Genomic DNA, 13,463 nt, shown 5'->3' with positions numbered 1-13,463 from the left:
GAAACAGCCATTTAACCAAAAGAACCCTGTTCCCCAACACACATGGCATCATGGATTTCTAAGAGATCGGTTTTTAAGAGGTTAGTGTTTTTGGTCAGACAGTATTACATAGTTTATAGCACAATCAAGTATGTTACCTTCAGTTGTTATAAAATGCTATACCTATCAAATATGACTTAAAAGAAATTTGACTTCATAACTGAACACCTTGAAATTTGGCCTCTGTCTCTTTAAAAACTCTTATTCTGACACTCTACCTTAAGGAAGTCATCACGCCATCATTTTACAAATTAATTTCACTCAAAGTACATTTTTTATATTTACATAGAACTCACTTTAATAAACTACTGTGATGTCTGATCTGCTTGCATCCTGCCGTCTGCTTGACACTTCATTACATTAATGCAACAAGAGAAAGCTTTTAAAATGTCAGATCTTTATTATTCAACAATTCAGTTTAAAGTCTTGTACAAAATTATTTACATATATCAAATGTATACATAAAAAAGTTCCAGTGCAAATGAGGAATAAGCTTTCAAACTGGAGACAAATAGTTGGAAATAGTTTTTTACTTTTTCTTTCCCTTCAAGTGTTCAGGTTTCACATTTTTACAGTTTGAAAACGTAAAACTATTTTTTATATTGCATTGTCTGCTGAAGCGGGATGTTGTTTCAGTTTCTGCTTTAAAACCTTCCCTCCTCTTCAGACCGTTTATCCGCACCGCGACGCAGAGAGAAGGTTTCACGCTGACGCAACAGCTGAATGACATCACACCTGATAAATGCATAAAACATGTGACAACCAGCAGCGACGACCTGGAAGCAGAACCTGGATAGAGAAACTATGAACAGATTCATTGGATCACCGGGACAGAGAGCGTTTCCATGGGAAACGTAAGAACCAACCACTGCGCAGACGGTTAAAAAGCGAGCAGAGCTTCTCCGCCTCGTCGACTCAGATGTCGCTCGGCAACCCGTGCACTCTGAAGCGGTACATGCACGTGTACTCTGGGTGGCCCCAGTTAGACAGAACCTGCACCTCGATGATCTGGAAGGCTTCGTCGTTCTCCGCCTGGTAAAGACCAGAGAAATGAATCAGAACAGTCAAAAGCCGCCATGTTTCTCCTGGTATCCATCCTGTGATCTAAACTTTTTTCGGTAATATTTTAACGTTCGCCAGACTTTCTGAAGGTCTGTCAGAGTTTATTTGGATATTTGTTTTCCATCACTTTTTTTTCTGCATAAACCCATCAATGTCCATTTACATTTAACATCTTTTTAAAGACAAATATGATTTAAGCAAAATGCCTACATAAAATTCTGACAGTTTATTAACTTATATCCTGAATAATTTGCAATTTACTAACAGCTTTAGTTCGTATTCTTTACAAAGTGCTTTTGCTCTTTAGGAAGTGTAAACGCTATTTAAGTGAAGACAGTTATTGATGAAGAAAAACAAACTTGTAGTGAAATAAATCTTTCTTTTTTTTGTTTGAAGCTTTCTGCCCACTTTGTTAGAGATTCACAATATAAAAGGAAAACATGTAACCGTCATGTTGTTGTTACATATTGTTATCCCACTTGTCTGACATTACAAAGGGTTTTAATTATTCACTTCTGAATCATTCAGGCTGAGAAATAAAAAAAGATGAAAGGAGGAGAGATGTCAACTCTGAGCTCAGCGTTTCTTTAAAGGAAACTCTGCAGCTCAATTCCAATCTAGTTTCTAAAGATCTGAGGAACAACCACTTACTGAGATGATGAACATCTGCAGATCCTCTCCGTCTTCGTCGTACGTGTAATTTCCCAGCAGTTTCCCTCTGTCCTGGTCCTCGTCTTTTAGACCCTGAAAATAAAAAAAAAAACAAGCAAAAAAAAACAAAACAATGAAGCTCAGACCAAATGCAGCTCTTCAGAGAGATCTGTAGTCCCGGCGCTCTCGTACATAAACGCTGAAGTCTCGTGGAGCACTGCGCAGCGTCCCGCTAGGGGCCAGGGATTTGGGGACGTGCTCCATGGTGACGGCCGTGGGAAGGATTTTCATGGACAGCTGGATCACGAGGAAGCCTGTAGATCCTCTGAAGGCCCAGCAGTTCCCAGGATGGACATCAGGCTGCAGGGGGAAGAAGGCGGGATTATTTTTTGAAAAACTGAATTACGGGTCTGATATTGCTCACTCTGGCGTTTCCTTCTTAGAAATCAACCTTCATCTTTTGCAGTGTGTTGGTTCAACAGGAGCGTTACCTGGATCACGGTTCGAGGAGACTGGGAGAAATACCAGAGAGGAAATCCGAATAAGCTCAGCAGGGCGGCCTTCGTCTCATAGGTCTCTGAGCAGCGAGTGCTGAGGATGCTGCCCCCTGCAGGATGAGCACACACACGTCAGGCGATTTACAAAAACCCAATACCTGGATTTAGCTCTGGGTTTATAGAGAGCACAACAAAAAGAACCAAAATCTGTATGGACAAACTGAACCGTGAGAACAAAATGGTAAATGAGAGTTCGTTCCCGACCTCCGGACTCCAGAGCGTAGTCGGCCAGGCCGGTTCGATCCTGAGAAAACAGCTTCAGAGCCTCCATCACCATCACATGGACTTCCTGGAAATGCAGAGAAGCAGTTTAGGAGCTGTGAGGTTAGTATGAGAACATCTGGGGATCAGCGAGTCAGAACAACCTCAGTACCTTTATTCTATTTAATTCATAGAAACCCTTTGGGATCCAAAAGTGTCAGTGTGGAAAGTCAATGTATGTACTGTAGATGTACAACAGTCAATAGATTAAACATCAAATGTTTGAGCGATTACTTTAGTAATCAATTATTCTCATGATTAAATCGGTCAGAAAAAAGGCACATTCATAAACACTTTGCCTAAAATGCAATAACACAGCAATCTTTTTAATATATGCTAGATTTGTAGAAAAGGTTACATCTGCAGCTATAATATATATATATATATATATATATATATATATATATATATACACACATCAACGGTGAGGAGCTCAATTCTTTCTGCTTGACTCAACACAATCTGCTACATTTTGGATTAACTAATTAATAATTGGATGGCAAAAGGGGGCTTTTTTAACAGAATTTGAACCAGATAAAGGAAAAACAATGCCAATTCAGGTGTTCTGGGTTGAACATATTAGCAGATAAAAAAAAAAAATTTCCATAAATGTAAAATGTTTATACATTTTGTACAGTTAAGACCAAATTACAGGTCTGAGTGTGTTATTTTTTCATGAAATAGCCTTTTTTGAGTTAACAATTAATCAATTACTAAATTAATTGACCATTATTTCAAAAATTTGTTCCTCACAATCAACTGTTTCAGCCCTGGTTGGAACCTTCTCTTTTCCTTAATATGTACCAACATCACATGTGAGGGTAAAATTGAGACTTTCCCACTTACCTCCTTGGTTACAGCGTTCCCAGGAACATCCAGTACATCCTCTTTGACCGTCTCCTCTTTATTGTGCCGTCGCTGCCACCGGCTGAGTTTCTGCAAGATGCTAGACTCCAGAGAGGACAGCGCCTCCTTCAGGTCGGCCTCGCCCACAAACCGCTGCGACAGCCACTGCAGGAGGGACTCCGGCAGGACGGAGACCCCGCCCTGGGTCAGCTGGTTTCCGTAGACCAGGGCTCGAACCTCCTCCCGGATCAGACCCGATACCTGCTCTGAGATCTGTGGGGGAAAGCTTCGAGTTAGAAACGCTTCACAGAAAGGCTTTTATTGTGAAAAGTGAGCTCTCAGTGTTTCATCCCGTCACCGTCTGCTGGATTCTGTCCAGCTTCTGGCAGCCGTCCTGACACCCAGACAGACCGTCCACGTCCCGCTTCACGTCCACTAGAGCCGCCTCCAACCGCGAAACATCTGCCTGCAAAGCATCCTGGGACGGTTTGTCCACGCCGGAGCTGTTGAGAGGAAATTTACATTTTAGGTCTGAAATGAGTTGCAGACGGTTTAAACAGGGTTTCTGCAGGTTTCACCAAATCAAATTTCAGACTTAAGACTTTTTAAAACCATTATGAATGGATATAAGAACTACATCACACTTTTTCAGTATCTTTTTGAGAGAAAAAAAGGAAAAGAACACATTTAAAAAATACATAGAATTTACGGGATTAAATAGTCAAGATAGTCAAATTTTAACGTCTAGAATTTAAGACATTTTAAGGCCTTTATTTAAGAAGCATGTATTTAAGACCTTTTAAGGATGTACATTTAAGCAGGACGAAAAGCTACCTGGAAGTGTCTGGGAGAGCAGCAGGGGGCGCTGCGTCAGCTTCATTTCTTCCTTGCAGCTCCTGTATAACAACAAATTGCCGAGATTACACCGATTCAGATTTGTTCCCGTGTGTGAGCCGAATCTTAAGTCTTACCCAACTCCTGGCTGTGACCTGCTCCAGCTGCAGCTGCAGCTGATCCAAACGGGATGCCTGGGTCTTCAGCAGCAACAGATCCTGCTGTCGCATCTACGGACATACACACACACACACACACAAACACCCACACAGAGAGGAAAACTCAGTTTCAGGTCTTCATTCTGAAGGCTTCAGTCTTAGTCTGTGTAAAATGTTCATGTTTTATTGACTAATAAATCTAAAGACTGTGTTCACTGTCAGAAATCATGGAAACTTAAAAAAGAAAGAAAGAAAAAAAACACAAAAAAACCCCCCAACAACTTCTAAAATCTCTTCGGGTTTTAGTCGTCAGAGACACAAGTGATACAGTTTCAAAGCATTTCAAACAGAGCTGGGCGATATGGCTTAGAAATAAAAATCTCACATTTTTCTCATGCTAGATTAGATTTTAACCAACTTTTTCTTCGCCCTCATATTCTTTTCTAAAACAGGAATTACAACTGAGATAAAGTTGTCATAAAGTTCAGTTGTACTAATGAAGTATCAGGGTGTGGCTACAAGGATCTTTGTTTAGTCACGATAACACAGTTGTAATATTAGCAGAATAAAGACGCAAATCTACTGGAAGAACGTCCAGTAGATTTGGTAATATTGTGACTTTATTCTCGTATTACTACAACTGTGTTCTTGTAATAGTATGAAAAAAAATCTTAACCTGACCATCATAGCGTTGACCTGTATTCAAAGTCCAAGTAATTAGAAGCTTCTAAACCAGATGGCCAAACAAGATGGAGGCCTTTGGAGTGGTTTTTTTATCGCTCGGAACTATGAAAACCCATGAAGTGCATTGGTGAAAAAAGAAAAAAAAAATCCAGATTTTCTAAAAATTTAAATTTTCAAAAACCAGAAGTTTGATTAAATTGATAAAAGTCAATTTATCACCCAGCCATAATTCGAAAATATGAAGACTCTTTTCAGTGAGCAGAAATTAGTGTTTAAATGTTAAGCTGGTGACTGGGGGCGGCGTTTAACAACCTGCTCCCTCAGCCGTCTCTCTACGTTGAGTTGTCTTCGTAGCAGAGACAGCTGCTGCTCCATCAGCCCCCTCATCCACAGCTCCATGTCGTACTCGCTGCGCTGGGGCCCGGACGCCTGCTGACGGAGGTCGGTGTAGAGCTGAAGCAGCTCCTTGTGACTCTCCTCCGCCCGTCGCCCTGCAGCCTCCATCTCCTCCCACAGCGCCCTCAGACTCTGCTCCATCTGAACATGCTGCTCAGAATCCATCCCTGCTGGTGGAGCTGGAGACGGAGCTGGAGCCTCCTGGTAGAAAATATGACCGAACCACAGAGGTCTACTTTAAAAGGTGAAGGGATGCAAGTTATGGATTAATGAGTTAATCTGAAGTTAACTGATTTTATCGATGAACTAACAATTAATCAATAAGTGTCCATTTTCTTAAAATCTTGAGTATTTAGCAAAAGGACCGACCGACCGAAGCTGACGCTGCTCCTCGAGTGTTTATATGTCAAAACAAATCTGCATAAAGAGCATTTTGTATCTCACACCAGACTCTGTTGGACCGTTTCTCTTTCCCATTCTGGTATGACCCGCCATCTTTATTCCTGTGTGAACTGACTCTGATTAAGAACGACCGGCGGCACCCTCTTCTGGATGGAGGCCATACTACAACACAACAATCTCTAAGCGGACAACAGTTAATCAAATGGATCCGATTTTAATTTAAAACCGTTACCTGATAATTAATAGTAAATGTATAACTTGTTTGCATTCCTAAATTGAAGATTAGGATTATTTTTCTTTCCTGAGCACATACCTGTGGCAGCATTTCAGCTGACGGAGGGTGACTTTGGACCAACTCCTCTGGAGCGCCCTCTGCTGACTGGCTCTGAAGAGGTAAGAAGCTGTGGACTGAGGACAGACCTGGAATGTCTGCAATGTTGATCCCCAAAAGGAGCGAGTAGATACTAGCTGGACAGTACCACGACACACCTGATGGGAAAAAACATAGAAGCATTATTATTTTATGTAGACTTCAAGTTCAAGGAAAACAAGAACTACCCTAAAAACAATGGTGACGCTAAGAAAACAAAGACGTGATTGATTCACACCAAATCAGGTAATCAACGAAGTTCAGAGATCAGTTAGCATTAAGTAAAACTAGTTAAAATTCCCTCCATTTCTTTTTCTGTTCCAGGAGAAATGGGACAATTATTTAAGCAGCAGCTGAATCTGGATTTCCTTAAAGTGCAACTTACTGAAGAGGAGGAGGAGCAGAAGTACGATGAAGAGTCTGGGGAGAAAACAAGACAAAACATTTCAAATCAGCTCAGTCTTATCTTAAATTAAATTGTTTCTAATTCTGAAAAAGAAATAATGGCTGGTCTGTTTGGTTTTTTTTTACGTTTTCCTGAACTTTCAGTTTGTCACCACACATTATATTATTTAACAGGGAATTATGGACCCAAGATTAGCCCACCAAACAAAAACCACTGGATTAACACTGAGTTTTATGATCTTCAGAATTCGCTTCAACATAGTAGAAGAAGAAACGCTTATGATTTAATTAAAGTCCTCTAGATGCGGAGGTGTCTGCAAGTTTGTGGGATGCAAACAAACATCTTACTTGCTTAAGCGGGAGGACGAGCTCATGTGACTCCATTGTCCGTTGATCCATCTGAACATGCAGCCTGCGGACACAAACAGATCCAGGATCAGCTGCAGGTCGCGTTAAATGAGACGAGATTCAGCGTCAATAAAGTTCTGCTAAACACTTAAAACAAGATGCACAAATTCCACCCCACAATGCCTACAAAAAGCTCTTCAATTGCTGCAATTATGAAAGATTTTAATCTTCTTTGCTGTGATTCAGACTGCGTAAATGTGGCTGATGTTTAAGAGGTGGAAACTCATCCACAGTCTGATTCTGGTGCATCTTATTTCAAAACACACATACACCGCAGGACCACTACAAGGGAGATCAGAGTCGGGGTCTTCTAACACCACCTACAGACATCTAGCTAGGAAAACAAACGACACGCATGGCGACTGTAACCTGCAGAGCGTCCGCTTCTCAGTAAAGCAGAGAAAACCAGCTGGGTAAGAAGCCACAGAGCTGCCGCTGCAGAGGCAAATGTTAGTCAAACTGAATCAGAGCAATAATCACAGAGATTATTTTATAGAAGTACTCTGGCCGTGTCAGCTGCAGCTGCTTAAACTGAAACATTTCCGTAAATTAATACATCAGAAATCGAGTTCCTGTTTGAGCAGCTGCTCTGAATGTCGTCTGCAGCTCCTGCTGCCAGTTTTACTGAGTGAACCTGTGAAAACTGCAGCGCCGCACATGAACTCCAACAGATCGGTAGACCAAGAGGAGGAGGAAGATGAAGAGGAGATGTCCAGCTGGGAGCGCTGCTTCTCCTTACAGTCGTCACCTGTTGAATAGATAGGTTTTTCTCTCCATTAAAACTACTCTGTAGCATTTAGCTTCCAGAACAGTTGATTCCTGAAGACCTCTTGTTCTGACTGCGTGACACCCTGCAGAGTTTAATAGAAAACCTTTTGAATGCGTGCAATCCCACAGCTGCTCGGACCCGTTTGACTCACACAGCGATCCGACGGGATGAAGCTCCTCCAGTTTGGCTTCCTTCAGAGCCATGACTCCGCTGTCCCTGGACCGAGCTGCAGCACAGGGAACAGAGACCTCAGAGACGTCAACGACGTGCGCGTCTTCTGAGGTCAGGAGTGGCTGCAGGTGTAGCCACGATTTGCATTTCACCGGGGAAACAGCCAAAGTGAATGCCTGAGCCGAGTGATTTGTTGGGTTTTAGAGTAAGCTGAGTGTTTCCACCCCCCTCCACCAGCTAAACACCAGAATGGGTGAGGAAGAGGAGGCGTAGACCTGCGAGACCCAGCATCTTCAGACATTCTTTACCTCCACGCCTGTTGGGCTGTGAACGTGAGAAGGGCTGGAACGCCTGCCAGGCGAGATGCAGCGCAGACGCGCAGCGGGCTGCGCCTCTCCTGACAAACGGCAGGGAGGAGGTCAGCCACAGCTGCAGCACATCTGGAAGAGCCGAGTCGAAAAAGATGAAGCGGGAGTCCTGCGGAGGCTTCAGTTCAGCCTTCCTCACAGCGGCAAGGCAGGAAGCCCATTTACATACCAAGTAACACAAAACATGAAAGCGCTGCAGCAACACAATTTACTCCAAACCTTCAGAGGCTTCAGTGTCAAAAAGGGGAAAATCACTGTGAAAAAAGTCTCCACTTTTAAACATAGAGGAGTTTCTAAACTAAGAGCGTTTAAACAGAACATGGATGAAAATTCCACCTGATCAACTGGTGGAACTTGTACCAACGCCTGTCGCATTAAGCAATTAATTAACTGCATGATAAGTTAAAAAGAGCTAAATAATTTCCATTGTGAAGATTAATATTTTTTGAAGGGCAATTTTGTTTGCAGAGACAAACCATAAATAAATATATTTTAGTCAAGGTTTTGGCAATAAGTGGTTTTTAATTTCAGTTTTATTTGTTGGTTTTGGTTGTGTTTTATTTTGGATATTTAAAATATCTTCCAGTTTCAGTGTTTGGTGTTATTTACAAAAATCCAAGTTTATTGGTCTGTCCTGAGGGAAAACTTGCATCATCATGTTATTATCAATATATTACTAGAAAATTGCTTCAAAACAATGTTATTGTCTTTTGAATAATGTTGTTGCCATCACAACATGTTACTATCACAAACCTACGCATGTGTTGAACTGGTACCTGTTAACTTTACTGTTAAGTTATTCATTTGTAAACCCTGACTTTAACTTCCGAGGTTTAAATAAAGCAACTCCAGCTCAAGCCAAAGGACCTTCTATCAAAATCTACTTTTAGTTCCAAGGACCAGATATAAAACTACAGGGCTGCTGCACCTAAACTGTAGAATGATCTGACTTTGTTACCTTGACTCGAGTCTGATTTATTTAGAAACCATCTGAAGACATTGTTGTGCAAATGTTTTAATATTGGCATTTCTGATTTTTTTTTTTTTTTTTTTGAATCTGTGAATGGTGCTATATAAACAAACTTTAAATACTCGCTACCCAATTTATTTTAAATGAGAATGCGACAACTACTTCAAGTAAAGTCAAAGATTGCATGAAGAGGAAGCCCCGCCCCCTCTCACCTGCCCTGCTCTTGCGACCTCTGTAGTAGATGGTGGAGGTTTCCGTCTTGGTTTCCTTGTCAGATTTTGGCGCGCTCGGACAGTTGCAGTCTTTACAGCAAAGCCTGCTGAGCGCCTGGTCAGAGTGTTTGGCATAAACACTGTCTGAACCAATCAGAGTGCTGCTCTCACTGGCTATGATGGTGCTTTCTGACAGATAGAGAGGGAGAGAGAGAGAGACATACCAGATGAGCCAGCAGCAACTTTTTTTCAGCGGAGATGAGTCTGTTTTTGCAACTCAAATTCAAATGATGAAGGAAGTTTGCATTTCCGATCCAAGCAGGAACCTACCGTTAAGATCTGCATCCTGGTCCAAACCTGAGGAGGAGGAGGAGCAGAGAGTTAAACGCGGTCCAGATTTATGCTGATGAAGACGTCAAAGAGGAGGCAGCGGGATTACCCCAGAAGGTTTCGACCAGCGTGCTCTCCTGGATGGAGGACTCGTCCAGCAGGGAGGAGATCAGGGAGGCGTCCGACGCCACGCTGTTGACGCTGCTGTTGTGGAGGAACTGGCCGACGGCATTCTGAGGAGAGTCGACGAGGAGCGACTCTGAGCAGGAGGCCGAGTTCCGCTGGGAGCGACGGGGCCTGTCGCTCCTCCAGCTGGCTCCTCCCACGACGAGGGAGGCGCTGCCGCGAGGCGGAGGGCGGCGGTCCAGCAGGCCATCGTCGAGCCGCAGGCTGCGCCTGGACATGAGGGAGGAGGGGGTCCGCTGCTCCTGCTCGGAGTCCGACGGCGATGACGAGTAGCAGGAACTGAGGAGGAAAAATTTAGAATGAGTCAAGAGAGGTGGTCTGACAACTGGAAACAGGAATCAGGACGGTGAAACTCAAGCTAAAGAAGGAGCAGCTCTGTGAAGGGGCGGCCATTTATCGTATCGCGTATCATTTATTATGACAAATTTCAATTTATCGTCTTGATGAATTTCAATTAATGTTGAATAGAAAAAAATTGACAGTATTACTGTAAATGTTACTTTTACTTTTTTTGTTGTTTTTACCATTTGTTCTACAAAAGCATCAATAGCAGTGAATTCAAAAAGATAATTAAATGCAGTTGCTGTGCAGTTTAATGAGATAAATCGCATTTTGTCCCAAGTGTAAGTCGTCAGTGACGCCCTAGAGAAACTCATTTCAAATGGGAATAATTTTAAAAGACAGTTCTTATGTTTGTGGTGCCATGCAGTCGCAGCCATACAGTTACCCTGTAAAAAGAAGTAATAAATAGATTTTTTTTTTAAATCGCAATTTTCATTATCACAAATGTACCAGAAAACATCACGATACATTTCAATGTCTACATTACCCACCAGTTATCATCTTAACTGAACTAAAACACTTTTTACTTCAAAAACATAAAAATCACTAATGAATTTTAAATAATTGATTAAAAAGAAGAAATAAGAAAATAATCATAATTTCAAACACCTTCATTTATATCAAATGCATATATTCTGTAATTCATTTTAAAAGATTTTAAAGTATTAACTATAAAGTTATCCTGTCATGTGTGTTTGTGTGTGAAGGAATAAAATGTATTAATTTTTTTTTAATGGCTTGGTTTACTCCTGCTGATTCTGTGTGAATATTTACAGATAATTTACCAGTCAGAAAAGCTGATTCTCTTTCCCACCAGACTCTCAGAGTTTACACTCATGTCTGTGCTGCAGCTGAAACACCTTTAATCTGAAAATCTGATCGAGGTATTTTCAAAAACACCCCCAGCAGTTCTGATCAGAGCCTGGGTTCGAGCACTGATCAGCCTCGGCCTGACAACAACAAATCCCTGCAACCTGATCTCACACTCTGACCTACATACACGACACATGAGTGGAGGATACACACAGGTCAGTCCAGCCCCAGCTCTGCAGCTCTTCGTCTTCCTCCCCCATTACAAGAGACACGCACATACACATTGCAGCTTGCACATCACAGAACCACAGAGACGAATAATGACATTCTGCGTGTGTGGCAGCGGGTCAACTTCGTCTTTAACCTGCCAAACACTTCCTGGACCTGTCAGGGGCCATTGAGCTGATTAGACTCCGCCCACAAACACACACAGGTCAGGTGGAAGGAGTCCAACAGGGAAAGCCTGAGTGAAAAAGCTGCTGAAGCCCAAAGAGAAACTTTAAAAGACCTTCAGGAGAACCATCAATTAAGAAAACTTCAAAAGATGAGCCTGGGTTAAAACAAGAAAAATATAGAGCACTGAGTCAGGAGCTGAAAACTGGGCAGCTAGTAAAATGGCAAACATTGAGTGACAAGTTAAAAGAACAATAAAAATCAGCAGAGATATTTGTTAAACCTGAATTGTGCTCATTTATTTGTCTTCAATGCCAAACCCAACAAATCAATAAAGTTACCAAAAAATGCAAAGAAGAAGAAAAATGAGGGATGAGAAGGTAAACTTACATAAAAGTTAAAGGAAAAGCATTCAAGTAAAATCTACAAACACATGATGCAAATAAAATAATTACTCTTGAATCTTGTCTAAATGAATGGAAAAATAATCTTGAATCTTAGGATAAAAATTAACATTAAAAAGGTTTACAGAATTTAAGAAAATTAATTTTTAAAAATACTTTTTAGAATTTTTGTTTTGTTCTCTAAACAAAACAAAAAAAGCCTCATTGTATGTTTTAACTCTCACATTAGAAATAACTGTTAAAATCCTGGAGCCAAAGATTCAACAACATTAATTGCTCTGATAAAAATAGGTGAAAAAATAGAGTCCCTGTTTATATGATTATTAAAAGGATTTTTGTTTCCAGAGATTTTTTTTTACCTTAATATGTTTTTTGCTGATGATAAAAAAAATTAAAATCAAGATTTAAATTGATTATTTGACACGAGTCTCTAAATTACAAGTTGTAAATCGGAGTTTTCAAGTTTTCTGTGAAAAGAATAGACCCTCTTTTAAAATATTGATCAGGCTGGATCGTTATTATCCATATGTCTCTGAAATACTTATAAGTTCTATTTTAGACATTTATGGGGGTTTTCACCCCGTAACTTAAATCGACACAGGGAGATTTAATTAAAACGTTCTTCCAGCCAATCAGCGTCGAGAACGGGAAACTGATGTTGAAAGGAGCCAATCATATCTAGAAGAGGGCGTAGCCCCGCGAAAATCAAACTGTTAAACAATATTAGCCCCTTTGCTTTTGAGGGCAGACATTAAAGAAAAATAACACAAAACATGTAAAGTTCTTACAAAATAAAATTAAAATAAAGCGACAGAAAAGTTTTACCTTCAGCAGAGCCACGCAACTTTCGGAAAAAAACCGAAAACTGAGCGGACCAGAACGGCTGCTAGCTAAATCCGGACCGGAGAAAACAGATTTTCATAACAAATGAATAGCGGTTAGAACTCGGACTGGTCAAAAATGCTGCTAAAGCCCGTTTTCAGGGTGAACCACCTGAAAACATGAGATGACAGTGAATTTAACTCAGTTAATCATCGATTCGGCACCGTAAAAGCTGCTGTTTTTATAACTACGAGTCTTATCATCGCCCCCGTGTGCCAGAATACAGTATCAGCTCCGGGGATACCCGAAGATCGTCTATAAACCTGAAGATAGCTCACATCAATTGAAAAAACCCAGGCGGGCAAGTCACATCTATAGCGTTTATTAAATATTTAAATCTTAAGAATATTTAGTCAGTGCAAAATATTAGCATTTAATGTTACTATTATACACGTTTTTACACTAAAGAAGACGTTATCTTTATGAGATTTAACACTTCGTAAACCATTACATCAGTTGTTATCATGACAATGTCACGTTCCTGACCAACTACGGAACATTTTATGAAATAAATGTTACATATAAACAATATGTATAAAACATAAATAAT

General features: G+C 40.9%; 1 protein-coding gene across 2 annotated transcripts; it reads right to left on the bottom strand.

Moving 5' to 3' along the window:
* Positions 1-152: 152 nt before the first annotated feature.
* Positions 153-11,610, bottom strand: LOC116726636 (SUN domain-containing protein 2-like). 2 transcript variants are annotated; one of them, XM_032573441.1, is made up of 18 exons: positions 11,448-11,610; positions 10,003-10,358; positions 9,894-9,920; positions 9,564-9,752; positions 7,014-7,077; positions 6,646-6,680; positions 6,204-6,379; positions 5,405-5,689; positions 4,388-4,480; positions 4,251-4,312; positions 3,775-3,919; positions 3,417-3,689; positions 2,514-2,598; positions 2,244-2,359; positions 1,945-2,112; positions 1,753-1,845; positions 906-1,071; positions 153-828 (listed from the first exon to the last, which is right to left on the bottom strand). In XM_032573441.1, the coding sequence occupies exons 1-17, from the start codon at positions 11,516-11,518 to the stop codon at positions 955-957; spliced, it is 2,355 nt and encodes a 784-aa protein (XP_032429332.1). In that variant the 5' UTR covers positions 11,519-11,610; the 3' UTR covers positions 153-828; positions 906-954. The 2 variants fall into 2 exon arrangements, with proteins under 2 accessions (XP_032429332.1, XP_032429331.1); XM_032573440.1 differs by having other exon boundaries at positions 155-1,071.
* Between the last annotated feature and the right edge of the window lie 1,853 nt (positions 11,611-13,463).

This window comes from Xiphophorus hellerii, chromosome 10 (genome assembly GCF_003331165.1).
Source record: "Xiphophorus hellerii strain 12219 chromosome 10, Xiphophorus_hellerii-4.1, whole genome shotgun sequence".
In the NCBI taxonomy this organism is placed as follows: Eukaryota; Metazoa; Chordata; class Actinopteri; order Cyprinodontiformes; family Poeciliidae; genus Xiphophorus; species Xiphophorus hellerii.
This window is presented reverse-complemented; position numbering and strand designations above follow the sequence as displayed.